The sequence below is a fragment of the Schistocerca cancellata genome, chromosome 3 (genome assembly GCF_023864275.1).
Source record: "Schistocerca cancellata isolate TAMUIC-IGC-003103 chromosome 3, iqSchCanc2.1, whole genome shotgun sequence".
Taxonomy (NCBI): Eukaryota; Metazoa; Arthropoda; class Insecta; order Orthoptera; family Acrididae; genus Schistocerca; species Schistocerca cancellata.
In genome coordinates this window covers 857741980-857765062 of record NC_064628.1, presented here as the reverse complement: position 1 = coordinate 857765062, position 23083 = coordinate 857741980, and the positions used below count along the sequence as shown (strand labels likewise).

At 42.6% G+C, this 23083-nt stretch overlaps 1 protein-coding gene across 1 annotated transcript in view; it reads right to left on the bottom strand.

Moving 5' to 3' along the window:
• The window catches only part of LOC126177124 (solute carrier family 22 member 7-like), a 186527-nt gene that overhangs the window by 59703 nt on the left and 103741 nt on the right, over positions 1-23083 (bottom strand). The window contains exon 5 of the mRNA XM_049924393.1: positions 21436-21604. Within this exon, the coding sequence (XP_049780350.1) occupies positions 21436-21604 (169 nt within the window). The remainder of the gene's footprint in view (positions 1-21435; positions 21605-23083) is intronic.

Below are 23083 nucleotides of genomic sequence, written 5' to 3'. Positions count from 1 at the left end.
AGTCGAGGAATCTGCAGCCCACATGGTCGCAGAACCGTCTCAACCTCTGATTCAGACCCTCCACTCGGCTCTGTACCAAAGGTCCGCAGTCAGTCCTGTCGACGATGCTGCAGATGGTGAGCTCTGCTTTCATCCCGCTAGCGAGACTGGCAGTCTTCACCAAATCAGATAGCCGCCGGAAGCCAGAGAGGATTTCCTCCGATCCATAGCGACACACATCATTGGTGCCGACATGAGCGACCACCTGCAGATGGGTGCACCCTGTACCCTTCATGGCATCCGGAAGGACCCTTTCCACATCTGGAATGACTCCCCCCGGTATGCACACGGAGTGCACTTTGGTTTTCTTCCCCTCCCTTGCTGCCATATCCCTAAGGGGCCCCATTACGCGCCTCCATGTTAGAGCTCACTTTATTACTTCTCTTCAAATCACATTAATCATGGAATGGAAACACACAGCAACAGAACGTACCAGCGTGACTTCAAACACTTTGTTACAGGAAATGTTCAAAAAGTCCTCCGTTAGCGAGGATACGTGCATCCACCTTCCGTCGCATGGAATCCCTGATGCGCTGATGCAGCTCTGCAGAATGGCATATAGTATCACAGCCGTCCACAATACGAGCACGAAGAGTCTCTACATTTGGTACCGGGGTTGCGTAGACAAGAGCTTTCAAATGCCCCCATAAATGAAAGTCAAGAGGGTTGAGGTCAGGAGAGCGTGGATACCATGGAATTGGTCCACCTCTACCAATCCATCGGTCACTGAATCTGTTGTTGAGAAGCTTTTGCTACTAATTTCGATGTATGTTGTGCTTCAGTATGCAGCTCCATGAGGAACATAATTACCTGGCATTGCTAGAGAAGTATGTGCATTTTTGTATAGATGGTATTTGTATACTTTAAATCGTTAGCTCAAGTTTAAAAAGAGAAAACATCATCTTTCTAAACTGTGTTTCATATCATAAAAAAGTTCAAACGTGTTGAATAAATTCTCCAGTTCATATAACAAAAGTGTATTTGACATACAGAGTGATTTATATGTCCAGTAATCTAGACAAAGAGGCGACCGTGTAACACTGACGTATAGGCAGGAGCATGTAGTAGAACAATTATGTAAGTACAAACGAATAGTTGTCCATGTACAGCATACATCTACACCTGGTAGACAAGTTCTTGATGTAAGGGGCGGTGACTTTACAGTCCAGGTATTGCTGTATCAAAGAGACATAGAACATTTTTACATGGCATAAGTCTTGATAATTCAGCTGTTTCAATGCCATAGGGTAATGGAGCATTAGCAGGTGTAACAAAATATCTCATGTTACACGAAAGTTATTACAAAATGCCCCATTTTACAGAAGAAGCTGTAACAATTTGGCTTCCATTATTTATAAATGTTGTGCAGCTTTACATAGTGTACTCTCAAAACTAAGCACCTCAGACAGGTGTAGAAGTAAAACAGTACACAGTACCTACAGACTGACTTTACAGTTCAAGTCGTCGCTATGTCGAAAGGACTTAACACATCTTAAGTGGAACTTATATAAAAACTCTACTGATGCAGTGTCATAAAGAGTGAGAGGGTTAACAGTCCATCATTTTGTAGCAGTTGTTGGACTTAGTAGTTCATTATTAGAAGCCTGAAACATATAAAATGTCTGTGTGAGTAAGAGATCACGATCAAGAAAACTTTCTGCAGCTACAGTGGAATCGTTCTTTGACTTCATAAACTACATTTCTTACTGGACAATACTATGCATTATATTTTATGTGCCAAATTGGACTCATATCAATGCCATCAGAAACCTTTTCATTTTGTGTCACACAGTATCGATGATGTAACGTACATAAATGTGCTATTAAGCAATGATTACCATTTCTCAAAAAGAGGCAGTAAATATCATAATTATGTTTTCGGATTTCTTTACGACGATTTCACTTTGCTATCAATATCTTGGTATCTGACATAGAAATCCAGTGGAAATATCTGATTTCATTACACTTTACACAAAACATATAAAACCAGCAACAGCTTAGAAAGGAAAAACGTTTGTGTGCTTCAGTAAAATCGTCAAAAGACTCTGAATTGTTTCGATGTCTTTTTACAACTGAGGTGAATTGGGACGCAGCACAGCGATTGAGAATGTGTGGTGGCCACCATCCTCTGAGCAGTGCAGTCTCACTCATGCCTCTGCTCTGAGTAGACAAAGGGGCAGCCAGTTGTCGGCTGTCTACCTGCATCTCATCAGATAGCGATTCTCACCAAAGAATCACGTTTCAGGTACGTGAGCTGAGTTATTCCGCCTGTAAATGGCTTACGCAACTAGTTTATTGATTTCCACTCTTGTAAAAAGTCATTCTTTTTTAATCACGTACACTGTTCAGGTAAAACATAATGACCACCTACCTAGTGCATAACAGTAGCGACTCAGCGTTATTTGGAAGCAATGACACCTTGGTAGGTCACTGGAGTGAGTTGACACCGTATCTACACACACAGGTCACCTAATTCTCTTAAGTCCGTGGAGGTGGCACATTCAATCACATCCCAGATGTGTTTGATTGGGTTTGGACCTGACGAGTTGGGGAGAGGTTGGGGGGGGGGGGCAGCACATCAATTGCAACTCGCCACTGTGTACCTCGAACCACCCCTTCACACTCCTGAGCTCAAAAATGTCACTGACATCCGGAAACATGATCGTCATGAAGGGATGTAGGTGGTTTTCAATCAGTGTGTGATACTCCCTTGTCCGCCATGGTGCCTTGCACGAGCTCCACTGGACCCATGGATGCACACGTGAACGTCCCCCAGAGCATAATGGACTCACTGCCAGGTTGTCTCTGTCCAGCAGTACAGGTGTCAAGGAGCTGTTCCCCTGGAAGACTACAGATTCGCGCCCTCCCGTCGGCATGATGTTGTTTCATCAGACCATGCAACGCCCCACCACTGCGCCAACGTTCAGTGCCAATGGTTGCGTGCCAATTTCAATAGTAGTTCCCAATATTGTGGTGTTTACTTCGGCATATGCACGGGCCACTGGCCGTGGAGGCTACTCGTTAGGTATGTTCGGTGCACTGTGTGTTCAGACACCCTTGTACCCTGCCCAGGAGTTAAAGTCTGATGTTAGTTCCGCTGCAGTTCGCCGCCTTTCCTGTTTTTCAAGTCTGCCCAGCCTGTGACATCCAACGTCGATAATGAGGGACGGCCGCCCAACCTCACGATGTCTGGTTGGCTTCACCACTTGTCGAAGACACTCATCGCAGTACTCCTTGAACATCTGACAAGTCGTGCAGTTTCCGAAATGCTTGTGCCGAGTCTCTGGGACATCACATTCAGCCTTCGGTCAAACTCAGATACATTGTGCTCCTTCCCCATTCTACACGTGGACAGCACGCAGACTGATACTATGCGGGCAGGTTTGTGCCTGACTAACAGTCATTCCACCTCAGGCGATGTTCCTATCGCCTGGACGTGTTTATATCAATAGTAGGTCGGTAGTCATAACGTTCTGACCGATCAGTGTGTATTTGCCATGCTGTTGAGGGTTAGAACTCGACTTGTAAATAAGAAAAATTGTGTTTCATTCTCCATTTTCGTTGGTAAGTGGCTGCAGCACATAGGAGAGACGAGTTTATAGAATAACTTATGACAAGCAATTACCACAATTTTCATTATAGCTTTCGTCCACCCCACATATAACTTTTTATGAACTTAAAGAACCTGCTCTTTTCACGGTTTCTCACCCATTGTACAAGTCTTCCCCGAGGATGACAGGTGCGCATCTCCCTTTTTCATAGATTGCCCGCCGCGCCAAATGGCCGCGCGGTTTGAGGCGGCATGTCACGGATTCCGCGGCCCTCCCGCCAGAGGTTCGAGTCCTCCCTCGGGCATGAGTGTCTGTGTGGTTCTTATCGTAAGTTAGTTTAAGTAGTGTGAAACCCTAGGGACCGACGACCTTAGCAGCTTGGTCCCTTACAAATTAACACACACACACACACACACACACAGAGAGACAGACACACACACACACATTGCCCTTGCAGAATTAAACGTGTGCGTTATAGTTCATTTTTAAACTGGGAAAAATTTTCAGTTTCCCTGACAGTTTCAATGTGCGGTAACGCACAAGTGTGCTTCTCGCATTTCAAATTCTCCTGCTCCTCCTGCCATTTTAACTTAGGTCAAATGGGCTGCGACTGTAGTGCCATTACAAACAGTATCACATCATGTTAGGCATTTCAATTGGCAGTACGCATTGTAGAGTTATTTCCAGTGCGACCAGGTGGCTTTTCCTAGTGGCAGTGGCAGGATAACTCTGGCGTTCGTCCAGCCCAGACTGCCAAGGCCCTCACGATTCATGGTGCATGGCTACATGCGGCTTACAGCCGGTGGTGAACTTTGCAAGTATGGCAGAGAGCCCTCCCCGGTGTTGTATTCTCTTAAATAACAAAGGTGCAAGTGAATAAATATCCCACTGGACATTACGAGGGGCGTTAGAAAAGTGCGCGCAAAAATAATTACTACTTCGTGTTTGGGGTAAACCTTTTTTATTTTTCGACATAGTCTCCTTTTATACTTATACACTTCGTCCAACGCTGTTCTAATTTGTTGATCCCTTCCGAATAATAGGAATCGTCCAAGTCTGCAAAAAAGCTATTAGTTGCTGCAATCACCTCCTCGTTTGAATCAAATCTTTGTCCCGCCAGCCAGTTCTTCAAATTGGGGAACAGATAGTAGTCCGAGAGAGAATAGGGGGATGTGAAACGAGTTGGAATCCTATTTCCATTAATTTTGCGACCACAACTGCTGAGGTGTGTGCTGGTGCGTAGTGGTCCAATCGCCAGCGCTTTTCTTGCAGCTAGGTTTCCAAACGGTCCAATAACGATGAATAATATGCACCTGTAATTCTTTTACCCTTTCCAGTTAGTCGATGAGGATTAACCCTTGCTAATCCCAAAAGACGCTCACCATAACCTTTCCGGCCCAAGGAATGGTCTTCGCCTTCTTTGGTGCAGATTCTCCCTTGGTAACCCATTGTTTAGATTGTGGTTTGGTCTCAGGAGTATTGTAATGTATCGATGTTTCATCCACAGTGACGAAACGACGCTTAAAGTCCTGCAGATTCTTCCTGAACAGCTGCAAACCATCCTTGCAACACTTATCACGATTCCGTTTATGATCAAGCGTGAGCAATGGCGGAACCCATCTTTCGGATAGCTTCCTCATCTCCAAATGTTTATGCAAAATATTATGTGCCCGTTCATTCGAGATGCCCACAGCACTAGCAATATCACGCTCCTTAACTGGCTCTGAGCACTATGGGACTTAACATCTGAGGTCATCAGTCCCCTAGAACTTAGAAGTACTTAAACCTAACTAACCTAAGAACATCACACACATCCATGCCCGAGGCAGGATTTCAACCTGCGACCGTAGCGGTCGCGCGGTTCCAGGCTGAAGCGCCTAGAACCGCTCGGCCACATCGGCCGCTCCTTAACTCTTCTGTCATCCATCACCATATCATGGATTTTATCAATGGTTTCTGGAGTCGTAACTTTCACAGGGCGTCCAGAACGTTCAGCCGCACTTGTGCCCATATGGGCAGTCTGAAAATTTTGAAACCACTTATAAACTGTTCTACTCGAAGGTGCAGAGTCATCGTAATGTTTATCAAGCTTCGATATGGTCTCCAGAGGCATTTTTGCTTTCATAAAGTAATGTTTAATCACCACACGAAATTGTTTTTCGTTAACTTTTTGACAATCACTCGACTTCCTGGATTCACACGAATGCCAAACAAAAACAAATAGACCAATACGGCTGAAACTTGGTGTGCGTTCTTTCCAAAGATGCTACTAACTGTTGGCTGATGAGCCATTTTGAACCTAAATCGCTGCAGTCAAATGCCGCGACGGTTTCTTTGGAACGGCACGGCCGATTTCCTTCGCCATCCTTCCCTAAAGTGTCTGTAATGACCCCGTTGTCGATGCGACGTTTACCAACAATGTCATCCTCCTAGGCCAAAATCGTTCGCGATTGGTTTCAAGAACATTCTGGACAATGCGAGCTAATGATTTGGCCACCCATATCGTCCCACGTGAATCCCATCGATCATTTATGGGACATAATCGAAAGGTCAGTTTGTACACGAAATCCTGCAGCGGGAGAGATTTTCGCAATTTTCTATGGCAATGGAAACAGCACGGGTCAATACTTTTGCAAAGGTCTTCCAACAGCGAGTAGCTGAGTGTGTGCCACGTCGAGATGCTGCACTACGACGGGCAAGAGGATATCCGACGCGATATTAGGAGGTTTTCAGTGACTTTTGCCACCACAGTGTATACTGAACAGTGTTTACTGATACGCCCGCTAAACCCACTGGGCAAAACAGGTAATAGGGTTGTGGACAGGGCCAAGGTTTGAGGTCAGTTTCTGCTTCTAATTGTCATTTATTGTAATTTAGCAACTCTTTCACTGCTGAAGGCCTACAACAAGAAATCTTAACAAGATAAAAATCCAATTAAGATAGCAATAAAATAATTTAAAAAACAACATACGCAAAGTGCAATACAAATGGATGAGGGCAACAATTTCCAAACTTTTAGAATATATTACCATAGACCTTTAAAGGCAGAAGGCCAACAACAAACCTTAAAAAATCAAAAATTCAATTAAGACAGCAATAAAATAATTTAAAACCCAAAAGGCAACATATGCAAGGTGCAACACAAATGCCTGAGGGCCACAATTAAATTTGAAAACTTCAGAATTTATTACCATAGACCTTTAAAGGCAGAAGGCCAGCGTTTTTAACAACAAGAGATCTTCAAAACCAACAAGATAGAAAATCCGATTAAGATAGCAAAAAATAATTTAAAGAAACAACATATGCAAGGTGCAATACCAATGATTGAGGGCCACAATCAAACTTCAAAATTTGAAAATATATTACCATAATCTTTAAAGGCAGAAGGCCGCAGTGTTTAAGCTTGAAAGGTAAATTTAAAATCAATTTTGCAAAATTTTAAGAAACAAACAATAACCATAAGCCCAAAATTTAAAATAGCTGACAAGAGATAATTAAAAGCAAGTGGCACTCAGAAGGCCTCCAGGGAGGTCGGTCTGCCCTCGTTCACTTAGGTCAAACAAGTGGCGAGCCCAGCTATACTTGATCAGTCGGAACCCAGCTAGGGTGCAGCCACGGACCGACCGATACAACAACTTGCTTCCCGTCTACCAGTACATGAGAACCCCAACCGGCAATTTTACAAACGTGAAGTACGTATTAGCTGTCAAAATTGTACACCATGTTGGACAGCGACAATAGGGAGGAAAGGACGCTGCCGGAAATTACGTTAGTGGCCAGGGCAGGTAACCGGAACACTAACGGCCACTAGGCAGAAAATTCCGTTGGAACACTTGAATTTGAAACACAGTAATAGCTAACTCGCTCAAAAGAACACTGCCTGAATTTACGTCAGTGCCCAGGGCAGGTAACCAGAACACTAACGGCCACAAGACAGAAAATTCCATGGTGCACTCAGATCGTAGTCTACCAAAATAGTTCATTGCTCCAGATGGCAGCTAAATCTCAGCAGCAGAACCACTCAGTGCTACTCACCGGAAAACATGCCCAACAGCGAACCACCAAAACGAACCACCACAACATGAACAGACGTGGCTTGGGTTGTTGAAACCACTACTCAACTTTGACGTCCTGGGTCGGTGAACCACGAAGCACGTAGCGATCGGACAGCTCCACACACGCTCCAACACTGCACAGGGGCTGCCAGCGGCCCCAGCCGACTGCACCACGCGGAGAACTTCCCTCGTTCGCAACAACCGTCCGACTCCCTCCAGACCCCCTTGCCGGAAACTATATGCACCAAACCAAAGATGGTACATGGCGCAAATATCGATAAACATCACTGCTGCCACAGTTAGAGGGAAGAAGAACCACGATGTAACCGCGACAAGGGGGGGAAACCAAACACAGATAGACAGCGAACGTCACGAAAACGCATAGTTGGGAGAGAGCGTGGCTCATTTACCTTACGGGTACAGAAACGACAGTTGTAAAAGTTTCTTTCCTCGATATCTAGGTAAACACGCATTTGCAGACTCATAAACGCTGAGGAAAAATGCTCAGCTGCAAATTATCTACTGATACCGTCGTTTTTGAATCCACTTCACATCATGAAGTGTTATTTTTCTCAAAATCTGAGGATGCTGAACGAAAATATATTACAGTCTTCGTCTGTACACAAATGACTTGTCTTACAGTAGACGAAATGGTTGGCCGTGTCTGGTACCATTACTCGATTTACAGTGGTATCCTCGATTTGTTTTTTACTGCGTTCGTTGTTTCTCATAACGCCCATTTTCAAAGTTGTTGCAGTGAAGTAGGAAATTCATAGCAGATTACACAATACGAAGACATTATTTGGGATGATAAGCTCACCGGACAAGATACTGGTCACCCTGCAGAAATCATTACAAGCATAATCAAATACCGTATAATTCCTCCCCTGGACTTGATAACCGCCTTTATTCGGTTGGGATACGTGTCCACAAGTTTGTGCAGGTACGTCACAGCCGACTTAAGTCACTCGCCGTGGATCTCAGGACGCAGTTCCAATAAACTGCAGAGATGCGCTCTACCACTGTTCCAACCTATCCCACACATATACTGTGGCATTCAAGTCGGATGATGTTGCACGTCAGTCGAGAGGTAATATAGTGAGAAGTGGGGACGGTGTTCATAAAACCAGTCACATATTCCTCAAATCCTTTGAACTTTTTTCTGTTGTAAATACATAACATTTGTACTGTCGTCTTTGTGTGGTTGTGTGACAGACTCCAAATCTGCATTGTATGCAATTCCCGTTGCTATGTTCTCTCGCTAACAGGTGCGGGTGGATATTTTTTCACTGACTGCAGCGATTCCTGTCGGACTGGGAAGCGGTTTTGATTCACAAGCCGTGATTCGCGTCTCCGGTCCCTCCAGTCCAGATATTTTTCCGGTTATTATGTCGTGTTTCATCGCCACGTATGCTAAACTTCTCCCTTTAGTCACGTCAACAGTTCACAGCGGAACACAAGTGCCCGTTTTTGCCACTCGGTCACGTCCTTACTTTCTTTCGCATTTATGTTCAATGTCCGCTAGAAACATAAATGTCCCACAGGATGTTATTTGGCTGAGCTCACGCTGAGGTAGTTAGCGCACAGTTCAGCGCATGACTCGATCGCTGCGCCATCTGTAAAGAGTTAAGGATCCTACTGCGCGTGCGCACAGGGGTGACCACTTTTTTGTCCAGTGTGCTTATCACATCTACGTGAGCCGATGACACGACTACCTAAAACTTTTGTGGGTTTCGTTATTGTTCTGAGTTGTGTATGGGTTAATCGATCTCTGTATAGTCCAGTTTCGGAGGTGGTTAACACCACTATTTGGTGGCAGCTTGAATCTAGCACTGCAAGGTACTGGAATTCCGTTCTGATGAGTACAGGCATAACATACAAACACAATATACTCTTTGCGTGATATTCACAACTGTGGCTAATTCCATGACTAATAAATCCGCTCCATTTGCACTTGATGAATCCTTTATTTGGATGAAATAATTGACACGACCCAGCTTTCAGGATACAAATTCCATCTTCAGGCTGTAACGTCACAATAGGTTTCGTTACATTGTTAAAATCAGTGTTATGTTGCTATCAGCTGATAAATATTATCAGCGTGAATTCAATTACTTTACATAATTAATGAACAATGAAATAATCTCAGCTCCAAATAACATGCATGTAGAAACAATTATGGATCAAAGTCTTTTATTCTCATTACAATATGGACGTCCTGTGCCCCTATTTACGTTTCCCCACTTCTCCTTAAAGTACGGGGTCAGGTGTGAATATTTTGAGTGTGGTAGCAGACAAACCAGAGATGTAGTGGGTCTCAGAATCTTAACATAGTCAGTGGAAGGCAAAGAGCAGGAACAGGGTGGTTAGACCAGAGGTGCAAAGTCTAAAAAAAGCGTTTTCTTATCAGAGGTTGGTCACGGGCCTCCCCCACCACCTCGCGCTGCTCGGGAGAAAGAGTCGCGCAACATTTACGAGGAGTATTTTGGGAGACAGGTAAGCGACCAGACGTTCCTTCAGAACGCTGCGTCGAAATCAGGACAAAGGTATTTGAATGTTTAAATATGTTTAATGTTAACAATTTATTTATCAGGGGCTTTCTCGCGATTGATTAATTAAGAATCATTTATTGATTTTTGTTCAATTTATCCGCTATAAGAATAATCTTCTCCGTTCTAGATTTCCATTACGAACCGCCACGTGGTGCAAAGTTTCAAACTGCAACCGCCGAGAAAGCTAATAGAGGGAGTTGTAGCCAGTTTTTTCGATTGATGAACATTTATGCTAGCGTGTGTCGATGTTTAACTAATTATTTAAAATTTAGTGTCGAGTGTAGCTTTTCTGAGATGAATCGTTTCGTATTCAAGCACTTAGCGCTGGAGATACCAGTCATGAGTCCTGCTCGGTGCCAGCCACTGTACATAGAAAATCTGCATAGAGAAATAGTTACGATATTTGCATTTCAGTGCTAACTTAGTGCATGTGCACGTATCAGCATAGTAGTTGTGACCACGTGCTCTCCAAGATTTTCCTTCCCCCCACAGGACAATGCTAATCAAAGGCAACACGGCTTGTAATTCAAAGGAGAAATTATCTATGTGCATAGATAAATAATCTTTGTCCATAGTTAAATGAAAGTTCAAAGCAGAATTAGTGAAATGTGTATTGAAAAGATTGTTAAGAAGTGACTTCGTAAATTTGTCTAATGTTGGTTAAAATAACATTAACTTTGTTTTTCGAAGTAATTTCCGTTCTAGGCTTGCTGATTTAAACCATACCTAAGGAAAGAGAATCATATCAGTGACGCTACCCCCTTACTAAAATTATTGGCACAAGACTAGTTTCGTGCAGGATGTAGTTTTCTCTGACCATCCCAAAAATTACAATTGCGTTATCCGTTGCGACTTCAAATTCAATCGATAAGATTGTATTCCGAACTATGATGGGCCTAAACATCAATTCTAAAGCAGGCAGAATGTTTAGGGAAGGTTACGCTGCCGAGAGAGAAAAAGTGTGCATAAGTTCCTTCCCCACAGCAGGCTTATATAAAAATGAATAAAAGTAATCCCTGCTGATAAAATTAAGCAAACTCCCTTCTCAGCCTGCCACACACAGGGAGAATTAACGACATTTACGATCTAAATACCAGTCGTTGGGAGCTTGCAAGGCGCTACAAAAAAGGAACAAGGAAAACTAATAGGCAGCCTTCATCAAGTTAATTAACATTAAAGGAACCCATACAAATATGCAAATCAAGTTACACCTTGACTGCATACGAGAAAGTCGCAGTAGTCATGTAACAAAATCAGGAAATATCAAGTAGCATGCGAGAACCCGCGCAGGTGAGGCGTGAGGAAGTTCTCTCAGTCAACCAGTACCACACTGGGTAAACGGACCCTAACTGAAACATGATATGAATGGAACAGGAAATAATAACACAGTGCCAGAGTAACGTAACCTATGAACCAACAGTGAACGACAACACATGTGGTATGGGCTTAAGAAATGAACGTGAAGGCAATAGAAGCCATAAAACACCAATTTGTGAACCTCAAAAGTAGGTTACCACCATAAGTGCCCAGTCCGGCGCATACCGTGGAAGCCCAGCACGACCGGCCAGCAGGCAATGCAACTCCTGGGAGAGTGACCGCCAACGGAACTAATACCAGTGGTAGGAGGGAAGACTGGAGATCGTGGAGGTTGCGTGGCATTTCATCTGTATGGCGTCGGATACTGTTTTCAAAACTTGGTTCCAGTTTTCTTTTAATAGGTTGTACGTAATATATTGTTCCTCAGCTTAGAACCACATAAAAGAGTTGTCAAGTACAACTGGAGCCGATATATTCGTCAAGAAAAATAACAAAGTATAAGTACACTCTGCTCATAAATTAAGGATAATGTTGATACATGGTGAAACAACGCTCTGGTGGGCGGTTTGCGGGTTTAAATCACCTCGGGGTATGACCATGCGGTGCGTTTGACCTGCGGTAGTCGCACGGTGACGCTGGCAGCACTCCACATACGCAGAGGTGTGCTGGTGCGTGCCAGAGTACGGTGCAACGAGTAAGAGTGCAGACGTTTTCAGACGTGCTAATGGTGACTGAGTGCAGAAAACGGCTCAAAGAAAACATATTGATGACGTTATGAGGGGTAGAATACTAGGGCGACTGGAGGCTGGTCAAACACAGCAGGTCGTAACACGGGCCCTCTGTTTGCCACAAAGTGTGATCTCGAGATTATGGCAACTATTCCAACAGACAGGAAACGTGTCCCGGGGCTTCAGTATGGGACGTCCACAGTGTACAACACCACAAGAAGACCGATATCTCACCATCAGTCCCCGCAGACGGCCACGGAGTACTGCAGGTGGCCTTGCTCGGGACCTTACCGCAGACACTGGAACAGTTGTCTCCAGACACACAGTCTACAGATGACTGAACAGACATGGTTTATTCTCCTGGAGACCTGCAAGGTGCATTCCACTGACCCCTGGTCACAGGAGAGCCCATAAAGCCTAGTGTCAGGAACACAGTACATGGTCATTGGGACAATGGTCGCAGGTTATGTCCATGGTCGAGACCAGGTATAGTCTGAACAGTGATTATCGCCGGGTTTTCATCTTACATGAACCAGGAACCAGATACCAACCCCTTAATGTCCTTGAAACGGACCTTTATGGAGGTCAAGTTTGATGGTGTGGGATGGAATTATGGACTGATGCACATACACCCTTGCATTTCTTTGACAGAGGAACTGTAACAATTCAGGTGTATCGGGCGTCATTTTGCACCAGTATGTCTACCTTTTCAGGCGTGCAGTGGGTCCCACCTTCCCCCTGATGGATGATAATGCACAGCCCCACCGAGCTGCCATCGTGGAGGAGTACTCTGAAACAGAAGATATCAGGCGAACGGAGTGGCCTGCCTGTTCTCCAGACCTGAACCCCATCGAGCACGTCTGAGATGCTCTCGGTCGACGTATCGCTGCACGTCTTCAAACCCCTACGACACTTCAGGAGCTCCGACAGGCACTGGTGTAAGAATGGGGGCTGTGCCCCAGCAGCTGCTCGACCACCTGATCCAGAGTATGCTAACCCGTTATGCGGCCTGTGTACGTGTGCATGCTGATCATATCCCATACTGATGTCGGGGTACATGCGCAAGAAACAGTGGCGTTTTGTAGCACATGTGCTTCGGGACGGGTTTTCTCAACTTATCACCAATACCGTGGACTTACAGATCTGTGCCGTGTGTCTTCCCTAAGTGCCTATGCTATCAATGCCAGTTTTGTGTAGTGTCACGTTGTGTGGCACCACATTCTGCAATTATCCTTAATTTATGAGCATGAGTGTACTTTAAACGTACTTTATCTGCAACACACGAAAGCCAGGGGGGATGAAACAAGTCCTTATGCAATAATGCATTTAAAATTTCGAAAAATAAAGCCTTATTATGACGCAAAAGCCATTTCTATTGTAAAAACCGCAACTTATTTTGCTTCCAGCGCTGTTATGTGTTATACATTGATTAAGAAAGTCTCCGGCATTCCAAAATAATTTACCAAAATTTGAATCCAAGTCAGATCACTCTGAAGTCTTGCTAGTACGGACAACTGTACCACATTCTGCAGTGGAAGTTTCCAGGAAGCTAAGAATTTAATTTTTCAGAATATTTAGGAGTCTGATAATCGGAATCAGAAGATATGACGAAACTACGAGTGAACCATGCCAGTAATGTGAATCTCGTGCCTGGAATATTTGTATGATTACAGTCCATAACGTCATGACTTAGAGTGAACCTAAACTTGTAATGACTGTACAGCTAGATTATGTTCAATGTTTCTTCTATACTGCTGAGAAGCTCTAGCCCCAAATTCTGGGTTCGAGCCCTAGTCTGGCACGTCCTTTTGATCTGAAGGGAGGTTTCAATATACACTGTCTGTTCAATGATATCCGGACGCACCCATGTAACGCAAATTGACCACTAGATACCACAAGAGCTGGACTCGCCATGAAGAACTGAGGTTGATGTTTCAAATGGCTCTGAGCCCTATGGGAACATCTGAGGTCATCAGTCCCCTAGAACTTAGAACTACTTAAACCAACTAACCTCAGGGCATCACACACATACATTCCCGAGGAAGGATTCGTACCTGCGACTGTAGCGGTCGCGCGGTTCCAGACTGAAGCGCCTAGAACCGTTCGGCCACACCGCCCGGCTGAACTCAGGTGGAGAGTACAGTCCAGTTGACAGAGAAACAGCAGACCTAACAGCAGAATGTATCAATCAGGAGAGCTCAGTGACTTCGAACATAAACTAGCCATAGGATGCCACCTGAATGAGGAACCCATCAGGGACATTTCAACTTACATAAAGTTGCTCCAGACGTCTGTCGGTAATGTGATTCTGAATTGAAGACCTGAAGCAACAACTACAGCTAAACCAAGTCGAGTCAGACCTCATATACCGACGGAGAGGGACTGCCAAGCATTGATGACGGTGGCTGTAAGACAACGCATGAAGTAAACAGAAGGAATCACTCGTGACTTCCAAACAGCTACCAACAGGCCGGGTAACGCTATGATTATGCAAGGTGTTACAAAACAGAGGTGTTACAAAACAGATCGATGATCCTATTTTGTTAGCTTTTGTACTTCCAAAGGAAGGAAATGTAGTAGGTGAATACGGAATGGGGGTAAGGAATGAAAGAGGATACCGCCTGGTAGAATTTTGCACAGAGCATAAGCTTAATCATAGCTAACACTTGGGTCAAGAATCGTAAAAGAAGGCTGTATACATGGAAGAAGCCTGGAGACACTGACAGGTTTCAGATAGATTATATAATGGTCAGACAGAGATTTAGGAACCAGGATTTAAATTGTAAGACATTTCCAGGGGCAGATGTGGACTCTGATCACAATCTATTGGTTATGAACTGTAGATTAAAACTAAAGAAACTGCAAAAAAGGTGGGAATTTAACGAGATGGGACCTGGATAAACTGGATAAACCAGAGGGAGTACAGAGTTTGAGGGAGATCATACGGGAACGACCGAAAAGAATGGGGGGAAAATACAGTATAAGAAGACTGGGTAGATTTGAGAGTTGAAATAGTGAAGACAGCAGAGGATCAAGAAGGTAAAAAGACGAGGGGTAATAGAAATCCTTGGCTAACAGAAGAGATACTGAATTTAATTGATGAAAGGAGAATATACAAAAATGCGGTAAATGAAGCAGGCAAAAAGGAATACAACGTCTCAAAAATGAGATCGACAGGAAGTGCAAAATGGCTAAGCAGGGATGGCTAGAGGACAAATGTCAGGATGTAGAGGCGTATTTCACTAGGGGTAAGATAGATACTGACTACAGGAAAATTAAAGAGACCTTTGGAGAAAAGAGAACCACCTGCACGAAGATCAAGAGCTCAGACGGAAATCCAGTTCTAAGCACACAAGGGAAAGCAAAAAGGTGGAAGGAGTATATAGACGGTCTATACAAGAGCGATGTTCTTGAGAACAGTATTATGGAAATGGAAGAGAATGTAGATGAAGATGAAATGAGAGATATGATACTGCGTGAAGAGTTTGACAGAGCACTGAAAGACCTAAGTCGAAAGAAGGCCCCGGGAGTAGACCTCATCCCATTACAACTACTGATAGCCTTGGAAGGGCCAGCCCTGAGAAAACTCTACCATCTGGTGAGCAAGATGTATGAGACAGACGAAATACCCTCAGACTTCAAGAAGAATATAATAATTCCAATCACAAAGAAAGCCGGTGTTGACAGATGTGAAAATTACCGAATTACCAGTTTAATAAGCCACGGCAGAAAAATACTAACACGAATTCTTTACAGAAGAATGGAAAAACTGGTAGAAGCCGACCTCGCGGAAGATCAGTTTGGATTCCGTAGAAATGTTGGCACACATGAGGGAATACTGACCTTACGACTTATCTTTGAAGAAAGATTAAAGAAAGGCAAACCTACGTTTCTAGCATTTGTAGACTTAGAGAAAGCTATTGACAATGTTGACTGGAATACTCTCTTTCAAATTCTGAAAGTGGCAGGGGTAAAATACAGGGAGCGAAAAGCTATTTACAATTTGAACAGTCACCAGATGGCAGTTATAAGAGTCGAGGGGCATGAAATGGAAGCAGTGGTTGGGAAGGTAGTAAGACAGGGTAGTAGCCTATCCCCGATGTTATTCAAACTGTGTATTGAGCAAGCACTAAAGGAAACAAAAGAAAAATTCGGAGTCGGAATTAAAATCTATGGAGAAGAAATAAAAAATCTGAGGTTCAGAGATAGCAAATGGTTTGGAAGAGCCGTTGAACGGAATGGACAATGTCTTCAAAGGAGGATATAAGATGAGCATCAACAGAAGCAAAACGAGAATAATGGAATGTAGCCGAATTGATGCTGAGGGATTTAGATTAGTAAAAGAGGCACTTAAAGTCGTAAAGGAGTTTTGCTATTTGGGGAGCAAAATAACTGATGATGGTCGAAGTAGAGAGGATATAAAATGTAGTCTGGCAATGGCAAGGAAAGCGTTTCTGAAGAAGAGAAATTTGTTAACATCGAGTATAGATTTAATTGTCAGGAAGTCGTTTCTGAAAGTATTTGTATGGAGTGTAGCCATGTATGGAAGTGAAACGTGGACGATAAATAGTTTAGACATGAAGAGAATAGTAGCTTTCGAAATGTGGTGTTACAGAAGAATGCTGAAGATTAGATGAGTAGATCACATAACGAATGAAAAGGTATTGAATAGATTTCGAGAGAAGAGAAATTTGAGGCGCAACTTGACTAGAAGAAGGTATTGGTTGGTAGGGCATATTCTTAGGCATCAAGGCATCACCAATTTAGTATTGGAGGGCAGCGTGGAGGGTAAAAATCGTAGGGAGGGACCAAGAGATGAATAAACTAAGCAGATTCAGAAGGATGTAGGTTGCAGTAGGTACTGGGAGATGAAGAAGCTTGCACAGGATAGAGTAGCATGGAGAGCTGCATCGAACCAGTCTCTGGACTGAAGACCACAACAACAACAATGCATTCTGAGGATTGGACCACCCGATACGTAAACATGGTTTATAGACAATAACATTCCTGATATTGACTGGACTCACCTTGAGCCCTAGCTGAACCCAATAGAACACCTTTGGGATGACTTAGAAGGTCAGCTTCGCTGCAGACACCCGTGTGCTACATTACTACTTTCACTGCTTTCGGTCCTTGAGGAAGAATGGGCTACCATACCTTCACAGACATTTAAACACCTTATTTAAAGTGTTCACAGCACAGTTTAGGCTGCGACAAAGACGTTCAGTGGAACACCCCGATGTTAATGTCCAGTAATATTGAAACCACTCTCGTATTTTCGCCAGCTGTAGGTAACGTATTTTAATCTGCCTTTATTATTTTCTAGTATTAAATGAAATATTTAAGTTCAATAGTATTTAAATACAATGTAGTCTGTAAGAGTAGTAAGTAAAGGAATGAAAGAATGAAATGTCGTAATTTGTTGCGGTCTATATAGGCTACTACGCGACATTATTAGCTCACTTCTTTTTCTCACATACTTTACTTTTTGCTCGCTCTTGTTGCTAATATATGGTTACTTGTTTGATTTCAGGCATTTTAATTGAGATTTCAGTAAAAGTTTTATACATCCGTACTGTGTAAAGATAATATTGAAAATACAACAAAATTTATTTTAAGCAGTGTAAGTTCTTTAACCAAAGATATCCCTTTGCCAAGTCAGCAATAATTTCATCTTGCGAAATGATTACTTCACAAAGTTGAATCTATGGGGAGAGATAAATATTAATTAACTGAATGATTGCCTATCGATGTCGCGGGGTCCAAACGATACATATCGAACATGCGATCGTAAATCCGTCATGCGACTCTGGTGATAGGCGTTATGATCAATTATTTGTGATCGTCATTTTTATCTGTTTTCCGTCGTTCCCGTAGTTGCTCTAAATTACATACCTCCATTAATTATTTTTGAGTTACTAGGGAATCCCAGACGATCTATGTCGTTTGTGAGTGGAATGTCTCGTGTTCTTGACGTTTCTTCGGCGGAGTCTCTCACAAGGAAAAATCTAATTCCATGTTTATCCAGCGAAGAAAATATTTCGACTTTTTGTAACAGATATGGAGTACCACCGGAAGAGAAAAGAAGGGACTAAATAGACTGTGGTGGTTCGAAGTGTGTCAAACTTCGTAAGCACAGTTTCGATGCTGAAATACCGTTTACAGTTTCACTGCGGACAATGCGGAAAACGAACGAGCGTCAGGAAGAATACTTGGTTCGACTCTTCCAAATTATCCATCCAGATCACCATAATGGACTTTCGCATGATTACAACACCGACGACGAGTAAGGTAAGTCATCTCCTTTGCAATTACAAGTATTTTTGTAAGCTCTTCTTTTGTTGTTGCTGTAGCGACCACCGTAAACATACCCATAACGCCCGCCATTAGAGACACATGATCGATTTAAGATCGCAAGTTCGATATGTATCGTTTGGACCCCGAAACTTCGATATTCATTCATTCTTGGAAATTACCGATCATTAATGAGAATTCATTCAGAAGTAACTTTCTACTAAATAGGCCGAAAAGTTTAAAAAATGAGTGTAATCAGATTTTTTAGTGTGAACATTTCGATACGAACCACTAAGATATTAACAGCGACAGCTGTATGTTTACTTTAAAGTTCAGTACGAAGCAGATAATAAAATCTATGGTAATAGTTGTCGTTAGCTAGCCAGAACTTTTTTTGACAGCTAATTAAATCATATTTCTGGTCCTTGTGTGTTAGAAAAGACTAGTAAGTTTAACATCATAAAATTATTTTACTGATGGCGCATCACACGCACTCCATATTAAGAATGTTAAAACAATACACAACTGAGCCGTGTGCAGCTCGTGTTCGTGCCGTTTATTACTTGACATCTTGTCTTTGCAGTACTGCCGTCCTGTTTCTTATTCGATTTACTGGCGTCACTAATTTGCTGGCTTGAGCGCCCGTGATCGGCAGCAGCAGCGCTTATCGATAAGAACACTGTCGTTCTATCTTTGGAGCGACTGCTAGTATTTCTGGGTCATCGTGTATCGGGAGTTGAGTTGGGACGGAGCAGCAGTGAGGTCGAGGCAGCCATGACTCGGTCGACCATTGCTGACACACATTAATTGAGTGCGGACGACCTTTGTTGGTCGTTCGGTCGGTTGTCTCATTGGACGACGTGTATTTGGTCGCCGACCGCTTCTGGGTTTTCTCAGTCACTGGTTTTAGTATTGTTTGAGTTGTTTGTGGAAGTGTTTGATGGAACTGTGTGTGGCTTGTGTTGCTTTGACTGAGCAGCTATTTTAATGCTGTCTGCATGCTGCAGGCAGTCAGACGGTTGGGACGGAGCAGCGAGGAAGTCTCGCGGCGCAAGGGCAGGCTGGGACAGCTGGCGGCGTGCATGCACTGTGGGATCGTGAGGTGCTAGCTGCGAGAGCGACAGTATTCGTTGCCCACTGTACCTGGACGCTGAAGTTGAGTGATCAGTTAACCTGTAACGAAACCTCAGCTATTGTGACATCTCTTCGTTCATTTTTGGGTTGTTGCTCCCTGGGCCATTTGGGTTAGCAGCAATGTACGATGCGTTGGAGTCAGCGAAATCTTGCAGCCGTCTTCCTATATTGTGATTAATTATTAGATTGACTGTTACTTGCCAGTGAAGTGCACCAGCGGTATTTTCTGCCCTGTGGCCATTAACGCCCCAGTTACCTGACCTTGTTCTGTTTGTTTTAGATTGTGATTTTTATTTTAGTTTGAAGTATTGTGCGAGGCCTTTGTCCATGTATTAATTCAGTTTTTTTTTAATTTTATGTAAAGGCCTTCAGCCGTGTTAAATTAAAATTTTGAATATTCATTTTATTTTTAAAAAAATTGTTTTTCTTGAAACTTTGTCCTATCTGATATTGTTTGTAATCGACGCCCTAAGCCGTTAGTCGTTGAACGTGTTATGTTTGGCCTTCAGCCGAGGATTTACGTGAACCCCTTTTATAAGGCCTTCAGCTGTGTGTATTCTTCAAAGGAAAAATTTTTTATAAGAAGGAAGGGTTTTATTTTAAATTGTTTGTCTGACTTGTTTTTCAGGCCTTCAGCAGTTGTTTTAAATTTCTTTGTGGCCTTCAGGCGTGCAATAAGTTAATATATCTTTAATTAGGCTTTTTGCAATCCTGTTGTAATTTTAAAAAGAAACTTCTTGGTTAGAAAAAAATGTTTATTGATGTGTTTTAATTACAGTTGTCCTTCAGATGTGTAGTGTAGGCCTACAGCCGCTAATTGTTTTCAATTGCATGTTTGTTTTAAATTTTTACCTTCTATTTTTAATTGCTTTTGATTTCTAAGCCAGGCCTTGACCCATTCTTGTTTTTGGTGTGGTGTTGGGCCTTCAGCCCAGAAAGCATCTCAAGTTTTCTTTAACTAGGCCTTCAGCCGTATTGTCTAATTGTGATCTTTTAAAAAAATGTGTAAACAAGTGGTTCTTAGAAAAATAAAGTTGTGTGTTTGGTTGTGCAACTCACAGTAAACTGTTTACAGCCCCATCCACAATCATAACCTTATCCTGTGCGCTCTCTGAGTACCTACCAACCAGGTTTCAATAACAATGAACTATGTTGCTTGGGGCCAGGTTGTGTATCTTGCCAATGCCTAAAAATGATCAGAAATATTTACAAAATAGCATTGTCGTTACAAAGTAAAACAATAGCAGGATTTTTTTGGTCGCAGTGACGCATCCAGATCGCTGCACCCGGCGGCATACTACAAAAAGAACCACGAAAACCCCAAGAAATAAATTACAAGACTTATTGCGAAGTAGGACAAGACGGAACCGGTTTCAGTATGTCTCCGGATACTTTTAATCAGATAGCGTGTGAAACCCCATTGGGAAAGATGTGCACGTCGGCGACATTTCGGCGGTCATAAATGATAACGGCTCGTCAACGATTTCGATGTCACGCCACAATACGTGGCCACCGACATCAGCATGAAAAAGGGTGCTCGACGTTCCTTCAGAGATGCACCTCTATACATTGTCCACAAAAAAAGGGTTGCAGAAGAGGAAGTACCATTTATTACGCGCACATAGGAAGAGGCATCGATATTGCATATCGGTTGATACTTCTGCAACAATAAGTAAGTCTGACATTACTTACGTTTTCAACTTACTCGTATTATTAAATTTCAAATCGCCTATCAGCAGGCCTTCGTATATGCCCATCATCTTACCTGCAGAAGAGTAGTAATATAAGGCAGCACAGTACTGCAAAAAGCAAGGAGTGCTTCCAGCTGGGAAACATCTGAACACAGAAGCAGGCGCACACCAATCCTATAGGTATACCAATGCATGCCATGCAATTGATACAAGAGCGGTTTCTGATATCCGTCAATTCCGTCCCTGGAATATCAAAATCAGCATCTTATTTTATTAGTAAATTTAAAATGTCACGCTTTTTTATTTTAAGTTATTTCACGTCATACACTTCTATATTACCGTGTACACTAACATTTACAAATAAAATGCAACACTTAGCATAACAACAAACAAATGAATAATACTGAGTCCACATACAGCTTAAGGTTACATAACATATACATTAAATTTATAGAGCAAAATATTATACGACCAAAACCAGAGTTCGATCAGATTAACATATAATGAAGAGATCATATAAATTGCCTCGGAGAAATTTCATATTACCAACAAAGCACAAAAATAAAAACGGCTATAGAGAACATAAAGCAGCTGACAGGAACCTTGTGCGTGTCGTTATTATAATGCGATTACAGGCAAATTTCTACGCACTCATCTCACATGTCACAACATGAAACTGCGTGTTTTCAAAGTGATGAAAGTTGTGCTCATATTATTCGAAGTTGTCAGTTGACATACTGAAATTGGTTCAGGGGGCTAGGGACATATGTTTTGCGACATATTTTCATACTTGTGGCTAAATTGTTTAGAGTGTGTCTACAAATCTAAACTAGTAGTATCCAGGGTGTTTTTTTATTATTTTTTTTTTTTTACCTGTGGCTACGATCTTTATGCGTCAGTTCCACGATGCGCTGTAGTTTGGAGGTAAGCGGCTCCCTACAGCTAACAGAGTTAAGTTAGCTGAAAGGAAACCAAGGATACAGAATGAGACAGAACCTGCTTCAGATTGAGCATACCCTTAGCCGTATGTGATTTTGTTAGAGTGCCATTTTGTGCTGCTGCAGATTTTAGTGTACTGTACAGTCCTTAGTTTCCCCTTCAGCCACATTAGCTAGTCAAGAAAAGTGTACTATTTATTTACGTATTTTGTGTATGATGTGTGTACTAAAATGTTATTTTTTTCGTGTAAAGAAATATTAAATTATGGAATGTAAAAATAACTCAGCACTAATAGGGAATAAACACAGCAGTTCTAAGGTATGAAAGAATGATGATTCTTCAGTGTATGACAGACGTTACTTATGCAACATTCTTGTAATTTTGTTATGTGCAGTCGCAAGTATTCGTCTCCGAATAACTGCTGCAACTTACATCCTTGTGAATCTTCTTAAATCTTATTACTGTATTCTTCTCTTGGTCTCCCTCTACAATTTTTACCTCCCATACGTCCCTCCAATACTAAATTGGTGATCCCTTGATGTCTCATAATGTGTCCTGTCAGCTAATCTTTTCGTCTAATCAAGTTCCGTCATAAATTTTTTTCTCTCTATTTCGATTCAGCACTTCTTCATTGGCTACGTGATCTGATCATCTGTCCTTCATCATTCTTCTGTAACACCACCTTTCAAAACCTTCTGTTCTGATCTAAACTGTTTATTGTCCACGTTTCACTTCCATTCGTAGCTGCATTCCACACAAATTTTTCCAGAAAAGACTTCCTAA